General features: G+C 38.2%; 1 protein-coding gene across 1 annotated transcript; it reads left to right on the forward strand.

Moving 5' to 3' along the window:
• Positions 1 to 5,548: 5,548 nt before the first annotated feature.
• On the forward strand, positions 5,549 to 14,252 carry mad2l1 (MAD2 mitotic arrest deficient-like 1 (yeast)). The gene is made up of 5 exons (XM_079604887.1): positions 5,549 to 5,766; positions 6,604 to 6,750; positions 8,417 to 8,537; positions 8,767 to 8,870; positions 12,939 to 14,252. Exons 1-5 carry the CDS (start codon positions 5,703 to 5,705, stop codon positions 13,109 to 13,111), a joined length of 609 nt encoding a protein of 202 aa, XP_079461013.1. The 5' UTR covers positions 5,549 to 5,702; the 3' UTR covers positions 13,112 to 14,252.
• The last annotated feature ends 9,488 nt before the right edge of the window (positions 14,253 to 23,740 follow it).

Here is a 23,740-nt window from a genome sequence, read left to right on the forward strand (position 1 = left end):
TCAGCGTCATTGTATATTTGCTACACGAGACACTAAACCCGCTAGATTTAAATAGCCAGACAACAGCCAATGCGGTAGCACCTGTTTTTAGAGTATTTACTTGACAAAAAAAGTAAAAATAAATCAAACAAGAAATGTCTGAATCGTGGTCAGTGGACGAGGTGCAGACGTTCCTCTCGTTGGTTGCCGAGGAGCGGAAGTAGCACAGCTCTTAGCCGCTGTCGGACCTACAACTATTAACGATCAGTCCCACCCACTTTGAAGCGGTACGACTGCAGTGGAAAAGCAACCGAGCTAAAGCGAACCGAACCGTGCCGTACCGAGTCGAGTCGTACCACGCAGTGGAAAAGCGAAGCGAGCCGAACCGTTCCACGCCGAGTCGAACCGTACCGAGCCGAACCGTTCCGCGCCGAGTCGAACCGTACCGAACCGAACCGTTCCGCGCCGAGTCGAGCCGTACCGAGCCGAACCGAACCGAGCCGTACCATGCAGTGGAAAAGCGCCATTACACGGAGGTCCCGTGGATGTCAACATTAGACGTGCGGTAGATGTCGAAAAAAGAAATGAACTACGAAGGTTGTGTACTTTACATAATATATTTATATTTAGTTTACTTATAATAATTGTGTTTGTTGACTTGAAATGTTTTTTTCTATTAAGATCCACGTAATTATGTCTCATCTTAACAGTACAAAATCCTAACGCGTTGTCTAAACACAAACCATTTATGTTAAGTTAAAACATCTTACATCCAGAAGGTGGCGCTATTGTGCGACGCCAACGGCCATTTTGCCCTACCTTAATTTGATTGTGTTCAATCTGCTTAAATATAAAATGTAAGTTTACTTAATCCGTTTGTGTTGCATTAACTGAAGCTCCGCTTGTTAGTTCCCAGCATGCTTTGCATATGGTTGAATTAAGAGAGAATAAATGTTATTAAGTGTTATTTTATGTTTTTTTTTTTGAGAAAATGAGAAAAGGGGAAGACTTGATAGTGTGTAATTGTGTTTAATGTTCAATTACATTGGAATTATTAGAACCATTTAAATTACAGTGGGTTACCATAGTGGAGAAGAGTGGAGCGTCGTGTTTGTTTGTGACTGATTTGGTTAATCTAAACTGCTTTGGTTGAAGGAGCATGTAAATCTTAGCATTTAATATGTTAATATGTGCTACTGCTAACAAATAGCTATAGTCTATCAATTTAATTATGTGTCACTAAAATAAATGAAATATTAATGGATGATTGAAAATAAAAAACACTTGAATCATGTCAGGAAACCTTAAAATTAGTTAGGCTGACACTATTAAATTAAGCTGTGCCAAACCATAGTAAATAAGTTGAATCAACCTTAATAAAGTAAGTTGACCCAACATAAGTACATTAAATTGGAATAACAGAATTGCATAAAGCTGAAATAAAGCAAGTTAATCATGTGGAAATCCTTTCCATGATTTTATTATGTTCATTCAAAGAGTTATTGTTTTGAGTGAGTGGACCCAAATTTGACGTCCAAAAATGTCATAGAAAAGACGTCACTCCGACGCCACATTGCGCAGTGGGGACATTCAATATTTGAAAATCACCATTGAAATCTGACACCAACTATGACACTGTGATTGGCTGTTTTATCTAGAAGGCGGGGCTTATTCCGCCATATTGAGCGCTGCACTTTCTCCCATTGATCTGAACGCACTGCCTTGTGTTTCTAAAGTGTTTGCCGGATCCTCAAAAGCACAACTCGCGAAGCTGAGCGATCCGAACACCTGCACAGATCCTTTGACAACATGTCTGGACACAACGGACCCTAAAACACACCTTTTGTTATCATATTTGACTGACGTCTGGCATGCAGTTTATCTGTAGTGTTTTGATGAACATTATAGACGTGTGCCAGACATAAAGTTCATATGTCAGAAAATAATCAGTTTACTTCATCCAGAGACAGAATCTATTATTATATAATGGCTTTTTATTATTATTTTTATGTTCCACAAAGTAAGAATATAAGTTCTCCTCACTTTACATATAATAATCAAACGCCAGTCAGCCAAACAATATTTGTTCCATCACGACTTTACAACCAAATATTAGATTAAGAAATGTGACGCATGGTATAACATTGTTTTTTGGACAGAGATTTTACACACTGTTGTCCAATCTGTGCTTTTCATTACGTCATATCACAGTTATTGGCCTATGCAGGATTATGAAATATGGATTATGCCAATATCCCAGTGAGACGCTGGAGATGACACCGGATTCCAGTCGTTGGCAAAACTTCAGTGTGATTTTAGACAAGATAATCAGACAATCATTTTTCCTTCAGACTGGACGGATATCACTGCAACATGAGCGGAGGAGATGATAGAAGAGAGAGATCTTATCGGCAACAAAGGAAAAGGAAAAGTGTGTTTCAGACAAAACAACATTTTTGCTTTGCAATATCATGAAGCATTCTTTCCACTATCTTAACAATAAAGAAAAACAAAGACAGTAAAAAGCACACCTTAAAGAGATAGACACACTTATATTCCAAAGAATATTTCTTTCTAAGACATTATATGGAGCTCATCTTCTGAAATATGTAAACAAATGTCCATATGCCCAAATACAGTCACAGAATATGTATAATAATAACAGTCAGTTAACACAGAATGACATTCATTATTTATAATATGGTGTAAAAACATCAGCCAGTGAGAAAATAAGGAGAGGGAGACAATATTTTTAAGACACAAAAAAATTTTCATTGTATGCCACACGCTGAATCCTCTTGTACGATGACACAGTCGTATTTGCATGTGTGCATTTTTTTTTATTTTGCATTAAGGTCATTTAACGGAGTGTGTATGTGCATTTCTTACAGTCACTGAAACACTGCAGGCTGTGTGTGTGTGTGTGTGTGTGTGTGTGTGTGTGTGTGTGTGTGTGTGTGTGTGTGTGTGTGTGTGTGTGAGTGTGTGTGTGTGTGTGTGTGTGTGTGTGTGTGTGTGTGTGTGTGTGTGTGTGTGTGTGTGTGTGTTTATCCCTTCACACACTCCTTCACTCGCAACACAGTCTGTCCAACATGTTATCCGACAGGGTTGCCAACTCTCCCAATGGCCAATCAAAAATTAAAGAGCCCAATGTGATTTACCAAAATCTCTGCTGTTTTGTTGTTGTTGTTTTTTTATCCACTAAATGGCACAAATACTCACCAGCACTTTTCTAAACATCCATGGTTGACTATGCAACAACCACATTACCTACATATTATTATACAGCCAAATGTTGGGTCAGCCGATTCTGCTCCAAAAAGCCTATTGATATTTTAATTAAAGTAATTAAGTCAACAGTTTTGGGGGTAAAAAGTGTACAGCACTCACGCATTGCACTCACCAGCATTTATATTTTTATACATTTTGTATATTCCGCCAAGACCAGAGATATCAACATTGTCACATGCCAAACACCCCGAGAGTTGAACTTCTGTAAATATCACGGTAGCTTAACCCTAATAACACACCAGGATGACTGACAGGTGACCGGACACTATAACCCGAGCGCCGTAACGCCCCTTGCATCCCATGCAGACATTACTCTCGGTGGACATCCAGCTCCACTCAAGCTAAAGTAAAGCCCGAGGGAAGTTCCCCTCACAGAGACCCTCTTTAAACCCGGCTCGCGACCTATATGGGAATTTATAGGTTTAAAAAAAGAAGAGTATAAAGCTAAAGCTGGCTCGTGTAAGCAGAGGCAGAACTGGAGGTTGCTCAATGTTAGTGGAAATGCGTCTAGCATTGTGTTTATCAATATACGCGAAAATGTGTTACGTGCAAAAGATATACGCACTTTATAGCGTGTAATACCGTTTATATACTGTCTATGTGTAATACACACTCACACACACCACTAGGCTACTAAAGCTATACCCATGCGTATCATGCACATAAAAACTAATCTTTGCGTAGCCTATTTAAATTGCACGATAAACACAATTACGCGTGCTATAGAGACGCATTTAGTGTGACCGGTCCACATTACATACATTTTATATTTAATCATTTAGCAGATGTTTATCCAAAGCAACTTAGAGGAGAATAATAGACGCATCTCAGTCTCCAGCAAGAGGACAAGTACTGTCAAGTCTCGGTTTAGCACAGTAGAGCTGGACGTAGCAAGTTTTTTTTTTTTATCAGAAAAACAAAACAAATAGAATAGTATAGAATAAAAGGTATGTGCTATAGTATGAATTGGTCAGGTGCTGGCTGAAAAGGTGTGTATCTTGAATAGCCACTTCAATGCTATGCAATCTATGGGAATTAAATATAGACGTACAAAAAAAGATGATAAAAGTATGGAGGAAAAGCTTTGTAAGCAGAGAACACGAGGTTGCTTCAAAAGTTGCTTCTGTTTGTAGATCTATATTACACTTATATCGTGAGTATGTGGACGAGCAGACAGTTTAAGAGGAGTGTGTGTGTGTGTGTGTGTGTGTGCTTCACCACAGCTGAGAAAACTCCTGCTTTCGCTCCAGGTCACGTGGCAAATGTCAAAGATGCCACGAGCTCCCCTTGCTTTTACAAGATGCAAAGTGTGCAGAAAGAAAGCTCACTATTTATACCCGCAGAACCGTGGTGTGTGTGCGTGCGTGTGTGTGTGTGTGTGTGTGTGTGTGTGTGTGTGTGCGTGTGCGTGTGTGTGTGTGTGTGTGTGTGTGTGTGTGTGTGTGTGTGCTGTGCTGTGCTGTAATCGCAGCTCTGAGATCAGATGAATGAGCGCTATGTAGTCGTACAGTAAAGCCTTCTCTTCAGCTCGCTTTTTAAAGATCTGCTTCTGACTGGATGCTAGTCACGGGCTGTTGGTCGGGTTAGTAACCTGACAGACAATGTGCTCTTTTTATTTTAATAATACGAGAAAATTAAATGCACACGTTCTGGAGAAGATCTGAGAAGTGTTTGCTTGGTGTATTTCACTCAAAAAATATTATTTACCCTCCTGAGACCCAGAAACAAAAAGTTTTTTTTATTTAGTTTTTTTTTTTTATTCATGTCATCACATTGTTTAGAGCATAAGAAACAAATGGTAAAAAAATATATATCTTATTCATAATCTGTCATTGTGTAGGCTACTCACCCTCAAGTTGGTCCAAACCTGTATGAATTTATTTCTTCGGTTGAACACAAAAGAAGATATTCTGATGAATGTCAGGAAACGTTGGACTTTGACTTCTATAGAATTTTTTCCTACTATGGAAGTTAATGGGGACCAGAAACTGTAACCGATATTATTCAAAATATCTTCTTTTTATGTGTTTAACTGAGGAAAGAAATTCATACAGGTTTGGACAAACTTGAGGGTGAGTTAATTATAGCAGAATTTTCCTATTTAGTTAAAAACATATATACTCTTTTTTTTATTAAATAAAAACGTTAAAAGAAGATATTAAATCGCTCCCATTTATTTAATTTTACAGGTTTCTTCTGATTTTATATAATTATCAACCTTTGTAAATTGTTGCGTGGTCTTGTTACAAAACTTAAACCGAGATATTTTTCTTCCTGAACGGTGATTCGTTGAACGTGATCTGTCATAGTGACGCGTGCGCTGACGTCACACGCAGCGTCAGATTCAAACTGGTCGGCGGTTAATAGAAAACAAGCGCAGCATCGAAGACTGAGTTTATACGCACACTTACCGAACCTAAACTGAATTCAAGATGTCTAAGACGTTGAAGGGAATCACTCTGAAGGGGAGTGCGGAACTTGTAGCCGAATTTTTCTGTAAGTACTGATTTTCGGACAGATTAATGCGTTTCATGTCGTCGTTAGTGTTTGTCGTGCTCGTGCTCGTGCTTAACGTTACAATAGAAATCGAATGGCATCCCGAGGTGTCCGAATATTCTTTCAAAAGTCTCGTGCCATTGTTAAAGTTGTTTCCCTTTGCTGTTTTAATCTCAAATGTGTGGTTTTAAGATGTTAATATATGATCGTTAACCCTGTAAAGCATGACAGATGAAATAGTCAGAAAAATCGAATAAAATAAAAATATATTGGACATTTTAGACTATCAAGTAAATTTAAAAAGAGTTTGCATATGTGTTTTTGGAGAATTGCTTTTGATGCATCACGGTTTCATGCTTATAGTAGAGATTTATGAAGTTCATAACTTACACTAGAAGAAAGAAGAAAAAAAAAACCCTTCCTGAATTTTATTCAGAGGCTCAAAATAAGCCATTTGTTTCTAATCTGATATTTATGTGGCCAAAAAGTAAGATAAAATAATCAAAAACAGTATAGCATCCAGTTGCATACAATGTAAATAAAAATAACGTTAGATGATATTTAAATGCTTAGTTGTATGACCAAAGCTCGACCCAATGCAATATAATGATTGAGAGATGAACAAATAAACCTTCATTAAAGGCCTGATAATCATATTTAATACTCAATGACAATAATATATAGATAATTAAGTAAACCTGAGTTCCTGCTGTACTACAGTGAGTGTTGATCTTTAAATATATACAATAGCAATATTGTGCTGTGCCTTTGTGGCTGTTCCAGAACATAACTTTAACATAAATGGATGATCTAACGTTATTATGTTGTGTTGTGTAGCGTTCGGGATCAACAGTATCCTGTACCAGCGAGGGATTTACCCAGCGGAGACCTTCACCAGAGTCACGCAGTACGACATGAGTCTTCATCTCACCACCGACTCCAAGCTGAAGAACTACCTCACCAACGTCATCACACAGCTCAAAGGTACACACACACACACACACACACACACACACACCTGTCTGAAGAAAACACAGCACCACACATAGGGCTGGACGATATGGCCAACATTTATATCATGATATATTTCTTAATTTCGGAAGACACAGAAGATGACATTCAAGTTCACAACAAAACAAATAAACAAAGAGTTTAACAGATAAATCTATGCGTCGCGCAGAGCCACGTCTTTAAAATGCGAACACATTATTCTCTGAGTGTACACACACACACACACCGGCGGCGCCATTCGGCCCTCTCGTCTGGTGTGCGATACCTCGAGTTGTCAAAGACGCGGCGCTTTTCGTGTGCGGCCCCGCTTGACAAGCCGACCGAACGTGACATGGGGGCGTGGCAGCATCCATTTCTTTTTTAATTCGATGTTCGAGATTGTGACTTAATTTCGATCGATTTCGATTTAAAATCGAAATCGTGACACCCTTAATTCATATTATTATAAAAATGGGAGAGTAGTAAAGCAGTGTTTGGAGAAGTGTAAAGCGCGGCGGAAGAAGTCCCGCTCTGGTTGTCATAGAAACGTGACGTGCTTGAGACTGCACTCGCGTCAGCTGCCTAGAGCAACCCGGAGAGCTTTTTAGCGCAGTTTGTGTTTTTAAACCTTATTTGGCTGGCACACACTTTTCTTATCCTAATTTTACAAGTTGCAAATTACAAAAACACACAAGCAGTGCTGACTGATACCCCTTTTCCACCAACAAGAACCAGGTGCTGGTTCAGAGCTAGAGCTAGAGCCGGTTCGGAGTTGGTTCTACTGACGGTTCTTCTAAGAACCGGTTTGCCTTTCCACAGGCTAGAGAGCCAAAACAGAGCCAGATCTTACGTCACTGTGTATACATCTCATGTTGCCCAGCAACGCTAGCGCGGCAGCGCCAAACAAAAACACACCAGGCTTGTTCGAGATGGTTCGGCTTCTCGCAGACCGATCGCCGCGTGACATTAAAGCACTGCGAAAGCGATCAAAAGCACAAGGAGTCGTATGCTCTACAAATACTCCCGGAGCTCTGATCGGTCCGCGCCGCTCCGATGCATCTCGAACAAGCCATCAACAATAACGGACGTTGCAATACTATGGATCCTCATGGGATTGCAAAAATACATCGGAATCCAACACGTCCGTGCAGCTCGCCGTAACTTACATAGACGGATATTATAATCGAGCTGCTATTAGCTCGACTAGCTGCTATTTAAAAATGGCGGTCACAAGTTTCTATTCGTCTTGTTGGTCACGGTAACCCCGCCCCCAGCCCCTGACGCAAGCGGTTCTTACTTGGCTCCGTTCTAGACCCTGCAATGATTTGGTGCTACTTAAGAACCACTTTTACTGGTTCGGAGCTGGTGCTTTGGCGGTGGAAAAACAAAGAACCGATTTGAAACTAGGCTCTGGCTCCGAACCAGCACCAGCTCTGCCTTGGTGGAAAAGGGGTATGACTGACTGACTGTGATCACGGCGGGGTGTTCTCCGAGTCCGAGCGACTCGGCTATATTACACACAATGTTAAACAGACCCGGACCCGGCTGACCATGTAATATATAGAACCGAACGGGTCTCGGGTGCTCCGTGTAGACCTCTAGTTGTCGAGATGTCCTCTTGTGTGTGTGTGTGTGCTCAGTGATGTCCGTGTGTCTGCAGAATGGTTGTTCGACTGCACGGTTCAGAAGCTGGTGGTCGTGATCACGTGTCTGGAGACCAACGAGGTTCTGGAGCGATGGCAGTTCGACATCGAGTGTGACAAGGCGGCGAAGGAGAGCGGGTGTGTGTTTTATTCTCTCGTGTGTGTGTGTGTGTGTGTGCAGGACTGAAAGAGCAGGAGTTTAACACACTTGAATGGTTTAATGTCATATTGAAATGCTCACAGAGGAATCGAAATTTTTATTTTAGAACAAGTATTCGATGCCCAACCTATGAAGTTAACCGGTTAAATCTGAATGTTGTCTTGCGTGACCAATGCGAATCTGAACGTCCATGCTCGTGTGTTCCAGCGCTCCCAGGGAGAAGTCCATCAAAGCCATCCAGGAGGAGATCCGCTCGGTCATCCGGCAGGTCACCGCCACCGTCACCTTCCTGCCGCTGCTGGAGACGGCCTGTGAGTACATCCGTGCCGGAGGACCGCTCACTCCGACCGCAACCACAGATATGTCGCATTTACCTCCAGGATTGAAATTTCCTGATAATTTACTCTCCCGCACGTCATCCACGATGTTCATGTCTTCCTTCAGTGGAAAAGAAATGAAGGTGTGTGAGGAACACACTCCAGATGTTCTCCATATAGTGTCTTCAACGGTCCAGCGGGTCGAAGGTCCAGATGTGAGTTTCAGCTTCAGTCTCTCACGATCCAGCCGAGGAATAAGTCTCATCTAGACAAACCAGCCGCCATTTTATAACTAAATACTCGTGTATATACTTTTAAACATTAATGCTGGTCTTGCACTCGCTGTGATGCGCCACACATTACATCATCAGGGTGAAAGGTCAAGCGTGACGTCGGCGGAAGAACAGACCCAGTGTTTATAAAGCGAATGTGCAAAGACTGAGTCAAACGCCCTTTACAAAAATGATAAAATAAGATAAAACAACGATGTCGGACGATTCTGAAGTTGGAGGAGACGATGAGATGAGAGGTTTTCACCCGACTCCACATTTCTGACCCGCACACGCTTGACCTTTCAACCTGATTGTGTAATGTGTCTCACATCACAGCGAGTGCAAGACCAGCATTAGTGGTTAAAAGTATATAAATGTGTATTTAGTTATAAAATGGCCGCTGGTTTGTCTGGATGAGACTCTTATTCCTCGGCTGGATCGTGAGAGACTTTGAAGCTGAATATCACATCTGGACCTTCGACCCGCTGGACCGTTGAAGACACTATATGGAGAACATCTGGAGTGTGTTCCTCACTGTATATCTGATGTGACTGACTTTGTTGTCCTCTATATTTGGTATATATATATTAGGGCTGTCACATTTGAGAAATCAAATTCGAACGAATATCAAATAACCGGCTATGTATTCGAATACAACTATCTGCTGCGTTTCTGGGGCTGTTCACGCCACTTCATGCGTTTTCTCAGATCGGATAGCTATCTTTTTTATCAAAACGATTCCATTTACACCGGGTCACATAGGCCTAAATGTGTTTTTGCAAAACGGACATAAATCCGATCTTCAATTCCCGCACTCTATATGGATTTAATGTCCCCGAAAGCAACAGATATGAGCTGCATTATTGATCGTCAGCTAACATCAAAGACTGCAATAAGAGAGAGCGGCAGCCCTGGTAAGATCATTTCGTTTCTTTACTTTTAATGAAGATTATTATTATTGTGTGTTAAAGCGTCTGTGACTTTCACTTTGATTTGCGATAGTTTGCACGTTGGCTTGACCGATCATCTGCGGTGATGCGTGTTGCAGCGCGCCGTCATATCTGACTAGATAACACACAGCCTAACACGCTTTCAAAATAACACGCTTTTTTTTAAATAAAAAACAAACAGTCAAATAATAGACTGTAAAAAATAATTTGCAGAAATAATTTGTAATATTATGTTTTATTTTGAATATATCTGATGAATCTCACATAGGATGCGTTTCTTTGAGTTAAATAACGCGCTAGCAAACTACACTGTGAAATCCAATTAGTAAACCTTACTTAAAAAAAGCATGCAAACTCATTGCCTTAATTTAATTAAGCATAAATTAATCCATTTAAGTTTTGTCAACTTAATTATATCTGTGATCTGAGGAAGTGTACTCCCATAGTGCATTGTGGCATGAATAAATTAATTGCTTTGTTTTACTATTTTTGGCTTTATTTTACCATTATAATTTTATTTGTTATCATTTTTGGGGTTATATTGACAAGAGACATCAAATAAAATTATAATGGTCTAATTAATAATAAAAAAATAAACTTGTTACCATTGTTGTGGTTTGCATGCTGAATGTTGAAGTCTGTGTGTGACTCAAGACAAATAGCAAGATATTGTCCCAAATATAGAGGAATTATAACAACCCAATTAAAAGTTTATGCCATAAGTGTTAACAATAAAATGTTAAAAGATCATTATTATTCATTAAAGTTATGTTATATATCATTAATACATTCATTCAAAACATGGAAATAATTTAAGTATAAATATATATAATATTTATTACTTCACTTCCTTTGAATCAAATAACTGCGTTTTATGTTGCATTGCATCAATTGGAAGAGAATTACAATAATGTAAATGACGTTCCAAATGCCCAACCAAAGGGAACACTAATCACAATAACGGTGAGAAATTTTAGGATATCAACATGAATTTATGAAGTCAACTTATGTGACGTTCTCCCAAAATGTTTTGTTTTATTGACAATAACATTCCAGGTGACTGGAAAATGAATTATGACTGCAGAAGTGGAAGAAATAAGTGAAAAGAATTGCCCCGCCTCAAAAACCATTTGCCCCGTCTGTTTTTTTGCTTTGGCAAAATGGTACTCAAACCAGTCAAGTAATGTTTACTTGGGTTTTCTGAGTAACAAAGGCATAGCATGCAAACAGTACAGATTACTAAATCATTTTAAGTAAGATCAATAAATTGTTGGACATTAAGTAAAGTTAACTAAAAAAGTCTTAGTAAGAACAATGTTAGATTTTACAGTGTAAGTGCTCCAGTTTAACGGTATCCTTCATTCAGCGCGCACGGCTCAAGCAGAAATGCACGACTAATAATAACGATGAATAATTTGGGACTGACATATTACACAACATGAGAACACTATTGTGTTGTTGTTGTGCAGTGGGTTTAGTTGCGTTGTTCAGACAGCACGTCCACAGGCACACATTCTGCGTCTGAGGCGGCGCTGGTGACCCGTTGTATTAGTAGTAGTCATTATATTTGATCATTAAATAATTAATTTAATTAAATGATCAATCACATCGAAACATTTTACAATCCTACTAGCCCTTTATTTAGATTAAAGTCAAGTCAAGTCATCTTTATTTATATAGCGCTTTTTACAATACAGATTGTATCAAAGCAGCTTCACAGTGATAACATGAAAATAATACAAAAAAAAATAATTTCATCATCATCCACCTTTAAGGCAGATCTATAATATTGTTGAATATTAAATGTCCCCAACTAAGCAAGCCAGAAGGTAAGGCAACAGCGGCAAGGAACCAAAACTCCATCAGGGACAGAATGGAGAAAAAAACCTTGGGAGAACCCAGGCTCAGTCGGGGGCCAGTTCTCCTCTGGCCAATGAGTGAACAGTGTATGAAGTTCAGAATGAATCAGAGTATTTGTCCAGTTCCGGTTGGTTGAAGTCGGAGTGGAGAGGAGGAGAATTAAAGAAATTAAAAAACAGAATTAAAAAACATTCTCATTCATTTGGTGAGGGACATCGCGTTTTGAGCAGGATTTGCCGACCCTGTCCTGCTATTGGCCGTCACTGCAGACGCATGTGCAGCATTAAGGCTAACGATTAATTGATCGTTAATTTAAACGACGATCGATCATGGGAATTTGTGAAAATTGACATCCCTAATATATATATATATATATATATATATATATATATATAGGTAGATCTAATTCCTTAATTAATTAGGCCTAGGTATATATTGTGCCAATTATTCCTTTAGTTTCAGCAATTTTGCATATGCAAATTCCATTCATTAGACTGTAAACGACTTTGGTCCTTTTTATATTAGGTGTCTTTAACTACTATGCACTTACCGGTATGATAAATTAAGTGCAGTGTATTTCTTTTATGCCAAAAATCATGAGGATATTAAGATCATGTTCCATGAAGATATTTAGTAAATTTCCTAACGTAAATATATAAAACGTGTATTTTTTACTGATTTTCACAGTCATATCTCAACCAAATATTGTCTTATAACAAACCATACATCAATGGAAAGCTTATTTATTCAGATTATGTATAAATCTCAATTTAAAAAAATTGACCCATGTGACTGGTTTAGTGGTCCAGGGTCACACATGTGATATTATGCTGTATGTCCTGTTAGTTCAGGACAGGTTTGGGTGTGCGGGTGGGTTTAAGGTCATCCGATGTAATTCCAGCGTATCGAATGATTGATTCAAACGTTAAAGTGTTGGACTCTGTATTATAATGTGACTCACTCTTCTTCGTCTCCGCCAGGCGCGTTCGACCTGCTGATCTACACGGATAAAGACCTGCAGGTGCCGGAGCAGTGGGAGGAGTCTGGGCCTCAGCTCATCGACCAATCAGAGGAGGTGCGCCTGCGGTCCTTCACCACCTCCATCCACAAGGTCAACAGTATGGTGGCCTACAAGAGGACAAACTCCATGTGATCGCGCCGCCGCCACCGTCTTCTGTCTCGTGTATATATCTATATAAAGCTTATTTCTTATGTTGTTGTTTTAAAGACTGTATTTCCTAATACAGAAAATAAATATCTTGTTTCCAAGATTGTGTTTGTGATTTATGCGCTGCTGTGATGTTTCCTCTAGATGGCGACACAAATCTAAGTTCACATATTAGGAGATTTGCACAAAGCCTGTCAAGAATACATTTGATCACAAATTCTAAAGTTTTTAATTTACTGCTATATTATTAGTTATGTATTTATATGTTAATGTAATACTGGTTCTTACTTTATGATGATGGTTTAAAAAGTAAACTATCCCAAAAAGCTGATTTGCATTACTGTAGAGAATCAACAATGAACGTTTGTTTTAAAACATCACTTATTGACATATGTATAAAAAAAAAAAAAAACAAGTAAATTAACAATTAAAATGCTTTATTACCATATGTAGTTTATTACCATATTCACACTGTTAAAAAAAACCCCGCTCAAAATACCCGGCATATTATGTTTTACAGACTTAATTTTTAAAATTTACAGTAATAAACCGTATTTCATTATCTGATAAGTTAATTTACCGACCTAAAGTGAACTGCAACATTTTTTTTAAAATAAAATAATGGTGACCAGCTACAGCATCCATACACATTCTCCATTCAATTTGTCAACTGGTCAACTATAAAATACCGTTAAATTAGACAAAACAATTTAAATTTTACTTTATTGATGAACTTAAAGTGCTTTTTAACTCTTCCCCGCCACTGACGAGTTTCTGCGGCAATCTGCGTTTTAACCCTTGTGTTGCGGGTCAATTTGACCTGTTTCGATTTTCTAGTTGTTGGAAATACTGGTTAACCTGTTTTTTTTCTTGATATTTTGTGACTTGTTCTCATTTATCATCATGAACATGCATGCAAAGTTTCAACATGCTGATGTGTTTTGACATATACAAACAAAATTACTATTACGTTCGTGATGTTCGCGGGTCAATTTGACCCGCATATTTGAATGCTCTAAGGCAACTTTACCGACCCAAAATAACATTTATTGGTTATATTTTGTTATTGTGGCTTTTTACTGCCTTATTAAGCTAAAAAATTTGCTTTTCCATACTTATTTCAATACAGAAAAATATTTTGTCAGCCACAGATTGTAAAAATTAGCTATCATTTATTTATTCAAGCTTCCTGAAATAAAATTAAACCTGTTTTTTTTCTTGATATTTTGTGACTTTCTCATTTATCATCATGAACATGCATGCAAAGTTTCAACATGCTGATGTGTTTTGACATATACAAACATAATAACTATACGTTCGTTCGTACTATAACTAATAGTGTCAATTTGACCCTCATAGGCAGCTATTCAAAATAAACTGTACAGACACAGAATAAAAACATGTATGTTATGTACGGCAGGGCACTTGTGATGTGAGGTGTGTGTGTGTGTGCCCATCCGAGTGCGAGAGCAAAACCAGCACCGTGTGTGAAGTGCAAGAACTTCATATGCAGAAAACACACACTTGCTGTGCGCTCATCATGTCAGAAGTAACTTCTTGACTTTATGAAATGAGTCTACAAAACAAAAGTTGAGCCAACTTAGGAAAAGTAAACATTATTTTCATTATACCTTTAAATTTAATTGTTCAGTTAAGATGTTCTAAGCATAAAAAGTAAAAAAAAAAAACCAGTATACTATTAATTAATAATAATCAAATTTTGTCAAAACAAAGCTGTTTTAAAAAATCGGTTAAAAAACATTTTCATAAATCATGTTACTTTTTTTATTTTTTTATGTTTGACAAATGTTGATATTAAAAGTTTACAACTTGTACCTGAATCTTAAACATTCATCAGCGTATAAATAAACGTTACGAAAGAAATGTCGACCCGGGAAGGGTCGTTTAATGTTTATATATTCATACAACAATATTCTGGGGCCATACAAGTTTTGTGAAAATGATCGAAAATGCTGGCAACTTTAAAAACAAAAATAAAATGCTGGCAGGGAAAGAGTTAATTAGGTGCATTCTTAAAGGATAATTCCGGTATTTAACACCTTGAGTCTATATTGTAGTTTGTTTTGGATGAACAAGAGTGGTGGACAACATTTTTTTGACAATGGTTCCTCTCTCGAGTTTTTGACTATAATAGAATTGGCCATGGACCCATTTAACATTGGAGTCAATGTGCATGTCCGCAAATGTCATTAAAACAGCCAATAATGTTAGTTTACAAAATTGTTAAACTCACCGAGTGGTTAGTGGTGTTCGTTGATGATTATAAACAATATATCGTCGCAATATATGATTCCAATCAGTTTATTTTGCTATAGTGGAACTATTTTTTCAGAACCGTGTAACTTCCGCTCAATATTTGAATCTGAAGCGTTAGCACACTCCCGACCACTTGATGGCGATAACCGATGTTTATGTCTCGCGGGACACTCACGGTCACAGTCGAGTTCAACTTCATATTGCACTGGTCAGTGGTCACGTCTTTCAATATGGTTAGAATTTGTGCGGTCAAAAACTGTGGTAAAGAGCTCTGCTCGCTAGCCTTATGAGAAACGGAAGCGAGCAAAAAAACTACATCGACCAAATGTAAACCGCCCCCTTTCTGTTTCCGTTAGCGCATTTATATTAACGAGCACTCAGTCCTTCAACAGAATTCAATGGGATTTTACAAAATGACGAATAAAACACGACAGAAACTGTATTTCGAAACACTTTTTGTTTCTGGAACATCAACTAACTTCACTAATCACTCGGTGAGTTTAACAGTTTTGTAAACGAACATTATTGGCTGTTTTAATGACATTTGCGGACATGCCCATTGACTCCAATGTTAAATGGGTCCATGGCCAATTCTTTTATAGTCAAAAACTTGAGAGAGGAACCATTGTCAAAAAAATGTTGTCCACCACTCTTGTTCATCCAAAACAAACTACAATATAGACTCAAGGTGTTATCCTTTTATGATTGGTAAAATATTGTATAATAAATAATAATAGAAAATACTAGATCCATCAACAAGTCCTTCTTCAACATTTTGCTTTAACTTTACATTTCTACAGACATCTTATTTCCGATACAAGTGTTAGTCGTGATTGTCAAAGAATTTAACACACGTTTGTGTAACAGATGATAAATAAGTTCATATATCACAGTATGCAATGCAAGTGAACACAAAGAAAAAATCTACAACATGATATAAAGGTATTTTACAAAGTGACATGAAAGGGTTAAACAGTGAAAAACGACTGTGTTCGTTTAAATATCGGCTTATGCTAACAGTGCTAACAGCGCATTAGCAGATTAGTGTGTGCGTATCTCAGTAATTCAGTGAGTGAGCTGAACAAACACGGACTACAAGAAAACATGAGGGATGTTCTGGACTCAATACAAGTGGAGATGCTGTCGATTACCACTAGAAATTATTTTGATTAATGAGCTGATTAATTTCCTACACAATCTTGGATTAGCGGTTATTATCGCCGTGTCTTCATCGCAGTTTCCAGAACTAATCCGTGAGTAAATATTATAACTTCTGAATGAATTATAGCCTAGAAAGAGCGCAAAGATGATCACTAAAAAGCTGTTTCTCGTCTTAGTTCATCCGTTTTAATCAACGAATCTCGTATTTACACCGTTCTACACGTTGTTTGTTATAATGAGAGGAATATCGAGTGTTAGAGGAACACTGCACTTTTTTTTGGAAATAGGCTCATTTCCCACAGCTAGGGCTGGGACAACGCGTCGACGTCATAAATACGTCGACGCAAAATATGCACGTCGATTCGTCAGACCCAAAACAAAAATGGCGGCGTCGGAGAGTAGTAGCAACACCACTCGCTCCTCAGACTTTCAGAAGTGCAAGGCGGCACGCACTCGTTCCTCTAAAGTGTGGGAATTCTTTAATTAAAAAGGAAACAATTCCCTGATATGTCGTCTTTGCAAAATGGAGATGGCCTTCCATTCTAGCACCACGGCAGAGAGAGAGGCGCGGGCGCGATCGAAAAGTCTGAGAGTGTTTGATTATGTGTGTGAGTCTGTGTGTGTGTGTGAGAGAGAGAGGCGCGATCGCAAAGTCGCAGAGTGTTTGATTATATTTGTGTACGCGTGTGTGTGTGAGAGAGAGAGAGGCGCGATCGAAAAGTCGCAGAGTGTTTGATTATGTGTGTGAGTCTGTGTGTGTGTGTGAGAGAGAGAGGCGCGATCGCAAAGTCGCAGAGTGTTTGATTATATTTGTGTACGCGTGTGTGTGTGAGAGAGAGAGAGGCGCGATCGAAAAGTCGCAGAGTGTTTGATTATGTGTGTGTGTGTGTGTGTGTGAGAGAGAGAGAGAGAGGCGCGATCGCAAAGTCGCAGAGTGTTTAATTATGTGTGTGTGTGTGTGTGTGTGTGAGTGTGAGGCGCGATCGAACAGTGGAAACAAAAACATACTCCGTCATTTTGTTTACAGGACATCATTCAAACTGCAAAGTGTTTAAGTTGTTCTGTTAATTCAAATTTTAAGGAAAACGAATATATTAATCTGAAATCTTTATATTACACACATAGGATTTGATTAGCCTACTTGTTGATATTTAATCAAGGTTTTATTGAATGCTACCTCTGACTAAGAAATGCATGCACTTGTACAATGTTTTATTTTGGAATTTTAAGAGCAATAAACATATAGGCTATTGCAATGTTAAGGAATTCATGTTTTTTTTCATTCAGACATGTAAATCAACATGTATGAATTGCTATTATAGTCAATTAATGGGCAGATAATCGAAATCGAATCGGACTGGGGAAAATAATCGTTAGATTAATCGTTTAAAAAATAATCGTTTATCCCAGCCCTACGCCAAACAGTAATATCCTAAACCTTGACAAACTATATATCATTTGAAAGCTTACAATCTCTAGTTTACATATTTGGTGACTGATTTTCAAAATAAATTACAGAGGAGCCGTAATTTATCAATTTGCAGCAAGAATATGTTTATCCTCCTGAGGCGTGTTCAGACCTTTATTTTGAAATATTGATGAACATGAAAAATCATGAAAGAATGGTAGAAACCTCAGTTTGTTTTCATGCCAAGAGTTCAGAAGATAGCATCCGTTCAATTCTTTTAGAAAAAAAGTTCTGAATATGTTTTAAATATAAAGAAAACAATAATAGAATCAGCATTAGTGATGTGGCGGCGAGCTATAATGCACATACGTGATCTTCTGTGTTTCTTAGAGGTTGAATTCATTTCAAAATCTGCCAAACTTCCAACACTACTTCTGAATAGCATGTCAACTTCATAAATTGTATGAAAATTGTAAAAATAATGGTTCAGATCTCTCAAACCACATATGGAGATGGAGGCGCCCTTATATGGGCAGTGATGTCCACTAGTGGAGAAGTGTGGTACTGCGCCCAAACTACATCTCACTGAACGCTCATCTTCTGAGATATCAACCTAACATTTGAAACACAACTTGTTCAGTTTTTTGGCTTTGATTTTTTTGCAGTTTTAGAGTCCACCAGGTTTTGAAAATATATATTTTATATAAAATATGAATAATTAAAATTTTGTACATTTTCCTAAACTCACACTTTTTTTTCTGTTTAACTTTCTTAATGTATTTCACTTCTACAAAAATCTGCCAAATGTCTTCTTTAAAACAAGACCAATCTTACATCTATATTCCAAAGCAGCCTTGAATTACAACCATTTAAGTTCAGAGTGTGTGTTTTCATGTCTATTAAAAAAAAGGGGGCGCCGCTAAACAGTTTTACCGTTTTCGAATCCATTCAGCCGATCTCCGAATATGAACTTCTTCCAGTTCCAGCAGCAGTTCTTGATTATTACGCAGGAATGAGAGGATAGTTCATATTGCCCTAGAAAATCCCAACTTTTAATTTTCTGTCGGTCTTAGTACACGATGTAACTACAGAAGAGTCCAGTTTTAATTCTGAAAAATATCGAAACTCTTTGGTCATTGTTTTGAGAAAGATGCTAATCAGATTCAATGATCTATGCTAAGCTATGCTAAAAGTGCTACCGCCAGAGCCGGAGATCGGCTGAATGGATTCGAAAACGGTAAAACTGTTCAACTCTCGAGTGTTCCTCTAAGAAAAGTTCGGATCATTTTACTGACTCTCTCATTCATCAAAATGAACGAATCTTTATTTCGAGTCATTTAAAGCTTCTTAAATTAACAAAATGACTCAGATTTGTAATAGTTCATTTAAATGCCAAATTCCCCGAACACGTCCACCTACGCAATCTTGATCATATTCTAAATCAAGAAATCATTATAATACAGCCAAAGATAATTGATAAGGAACATAAATATTTACTTTACCTTCCGAAGCTTTCGTTCATTTGTCACGTGACAGACACAATGTCCACGAGCGCCTCTGATTGGCCATTGTGTTCAAGAAACCAACAGACATGCCTGTGATTGGCTGCATTGCTCAACGCTATAAAACACGTAAACGGGATTGGTTACATGTTCGTGACAGTAGACAAATACGACTTTTCTGCCTGTGGAACGTCTTGCCCATTACGGTCCTTGCAAACCAAACTTTTCGCACGTTAAAGAATAAATACGACCTGATGTTTTGTCAGTCACGTTTACACACCGCCTCCAAAACTTTCGTCATAATTTTTTTGGGGATTCGATTTTCTGCGTTTTCCGCATCCGTAGCAAACATTTTAAGTGGCGTTTTGACAATTCGGAGCCACCGAATGACGAATATAAAAAAAACGTATACGCAAGGACCTTTAGAGTTGTATTGTAAAAAAACGCTCAATTATTAATAATAGTTATTTTTATTATCAGTGTTGAAAACAGTATTTGCTGCTATAATTAAGGGCGTGGCCACTTGAGTGACAGGTGGATTGCCGCTGATGTCACTGCTAGCCATTTGTCTGTTAGCGTCACCTCAGCTAATCCGCCTCGCTGCACGTTTTCGTTTATCCGCGAGTGAAGCGCTAACAAGATGGCGACGGCCGGCTCCGCCCACATTTACGAAAACTACGAACATATTTTTTTACAGTCTACGGTTTATGGTTTTTGTCATGAATGATTTTCTGTGGTAACAGCATTTCACAAACACTTGTATTGAACCTGGAACATTCCTTTGACGAGTCTAGATGTTTGAGTCACAGTTTAAAAGCAAGTCTCTTCATCTCCATTCCATCAAGTGTTGAGTCAAGAGGTGACGTTATTCTGAGACATCTTTCACCCAAGCCTACTCAGGTGTGCGTTGTGGAAGTCATCGAGCCAGGGTCCTGCAGTCCTTCAGTCTCCGGGAGAGGGCCAGGGAACGATGCGGAAACTTAAAGTCCTTCTTTCAGCAAAGCTCCTTCTTCTCCTTGTTCAGCGAGAATCTTCCAATTCTGCCTGTTCTTCCTACATCCCTCCAGCAGGGGGGAGCAGTTCTCCGAGAGACCCGTCAGCGCCTGCGCACACACACAGGACAGCAGAAGAAGAAGAAGACAGACTTCAGTGATGGACGAGAAAGCCTGACCAGAGTTTGAAGTAGTTTAAAAAGCTTAAAGTTTGAAGGCTTTCAGTTTGAATATATATATATATATATTGCTAGCATGATTTAACACATCAACATATTTCTAGCATGACAAGAATGTTGTGTGTGATAACATGAAAGATTTAGCAGATTATTAGCATGTAGCTAACACAACCACAGCCCTTTGCTAACATTATTAATATCCTGCTACCATGATTTAACAGTGTTAACATGATTCTAGCATGAACTAGAACATAACAAACTAATTTTAACATATTGATTGCATGATTTAGCACATTGTTAGCATGTTTCTAACATGGATTAGCACATTGTTAGCATGATTAGCATGTTGCATGTAATAACGTGAATTTGAAAATGTGTCAACATGTTTTAGCATTTTGATAGCATGATTTAGCACATTGTTAGCATGTTGCTAGCATGATTCAACAATCTGCTAACATGTTTTAGCATGTAGGCCTATGCTAACAGATTTACATGTTTTACACATTGGTATTATTTTTTGGTAGTATTATGTTTTTCTATCATCAATTAGCGCATTGTTAACATGTTTTAACATGTTGTTAGCATTATTTTGTACAATAGCATTTTTGTTAACATGTTTTAACATTTTTGCTAACAGGTTCACAAGTTTTAAACATATTGCTATTATTTTCCATGAATTTGCATAATTTAATAATTAACATAACATAATTTAGCACAATGCCAGCATGTTTGTAACATGAATATGCCCATTTCTAGCATGTTGCTAACATGATTTAACATATTTTAGCATGTTGCTAACACGATTTAACATATTTTAGCATGTTGCTAACATGATTTAACATATTTTAGCATGTTGCTAACACGATTTAACATATTTTAGCATGTTGCGAACATGATTTAACATATTTTAGCATGTTGCTAACATGATTTAGCAGACATTGCTAGCATGATTTAGCACTCATTACTAGCATGTTTCTAGCGTTAATTAGCAACCGCTAGCATCCGTAGTGCATTAGCATGATAAAAGAACAGTGTGTGTGATGTACCTCGTATAACTGCGTACAGATGGCATCGATGAAAGACACTTGCATGCTGGGAATTTTATCCTGCTTCTCCCGGTTCATCAGGTCCTTGGGGAGGATAGAGTCACATGGTTATTGTCATTGTTACGCCGGAAGTCTCATAAACCACGATATAACCGTTTCTATGGAGCCAGTAAAGCGCGTACGATCGGCTCGATGTTCAGCTCTCTCCGCTCCTTATCTCCTTGCTCGAAGAACTCCGTGGCGACCAGTTCTGCGATCTGTGGAACACACACACACACACACACACACACACACACACACACACACACACACACACACACACACACACACACACACACACACACACACACACACACACACACACACACACACACACACACACACACATGCTTATAATAATTATCATCTTAAATGATAAACCACCCCACCCCCAATTGTGTAGTTTGTCCAAAGACATTTTAATTTAGCATTACCAGTTTTACTGACTTTAAAGGAACTTTGTTGTAGTTCATAAATTATCGTTCTTTCCCTTAAAGGTCACGAGTTTGCATAATTTCTGATTATAATGTATTCTTGGTGGTTTCATGAGAGTGTAAAGGTCTAAATTATGTCATTTAAATTCCTTCACTGTTTATTACTGAAGAGAACGAGAGGACATTACAGAAGCGATCGTAAAGTCCAGCGTTTAATGTAGTTTATGTGTCTATGGTGTTATTAATACACTTTAACACACACCATGTGTAAGTTCATAAGTCGACAGCACTTTTTCCATGCACAATTACAAATGGAAAACATTAGCTTTTATTTATCCTCGAAGAATCCTCCTCTGCTCAATATAGAAATATTATTAATGAATGCTGTGTGCGCCGGGAAGAAGGATCGTTTGGCATGTGAAGTCAAAAGTTCAACAATCACAAACTCTGCTTTGAGCCTGTTGGGTCATTTTTTGGGTTATTTTTTCCATGCTTGGGTCATTTTTTGGGTTATTTTTTCCATGCTTGGGTCATTTTTTGGGTTATTTTTTCCATGCTTGGGTCATTTTTTGGGTTATTTTTTCCATGCTTGGGTCATTTTTGTGTTACCCATTGTGAAACGGAGAGGAGAAAATCCTATCGATTCCCAACTTTCAGTGTTTCTTGGCTGATGGTTTTGGCTGTAGAGTTATTAGTGTGTCCGTTGGCAGGTGAAAAAATAAGCGAAATATGGTCGAATTTGTTTTGTAAAAGTAAGTTATGAAACTTTACACTTTTAAAAAGCAATTTAGTTTAACTGTATAACTGCTGAGTTGTCATTCTCTCCTGCACTTTTTCTCACTCACACACATTGTTTTTACTCTTGCCTATATGTCCTATTCCTAGATGTTCTTGCTTGTTAATAAATACTCTAGTATTTCTGTGAGGCTTTAATGTCCGACCTATTTTGGGATCATTTTAACCCATACATTTTTAAACAGTAGTTAAATAAAATAGTCCAGTGTTGAGTCAAACATGGTGTAAATCCAGCTTTTACTGTAGTTTATGTGTGTATGTGTTGTTTTTAATCTGCTTTAACACACACATGTGTAAGTTCATAAGTCGACAGCATTGCTGAGTATTTTCTGCTTAAAACTGCAGTGAACCAAAGACAGTCTCAAACACACGGTTTGAAATCGCTGGTGTTTCTGACGTCACACACTACCTTGACCAATCAGATCAACGTGTGATCGTCCACCAGTGGATCTCTGAGTGAGTGGAGGCGGGGCTCATTTGCATATTCATAGAACCGCGCATACTAAATGAGCCAAGGGTGTCGAGTTACGAGTTAAGGCATTTTTTAAGGACTAAACTTTTAAATATGTAATTTTGCTGATCAAGGATGAGTTTTAAAGGTGCAGTGTGTAAGTTTTAGTGGCATCTAGTGGTGAGGCTGTGAATTGCAGCCAACAGAAGTTACGGTGGCCGACAGGAAGTGATGTCGTCGTCTGAGACAGCAGAGATTGGCAAAGCAATGAGGTTTCTTTACAAAGATAACTTAAGACATTATGTTTACTTGCGAATATTATTGTTACTT

The sequence above is a fragment of the Phoxinus phoxinus genome (assembly GCF_949152265.1).
Source record: "Phoxinus phoxinus genome assembly, chromosome: 2".
Lineage (NCBI taxonomy): Eukaryota > Metazoa > Chordata > Actinopteri > Cypriniformes > Leuciscidae > Phoxinus > Phoxinus phoxinus.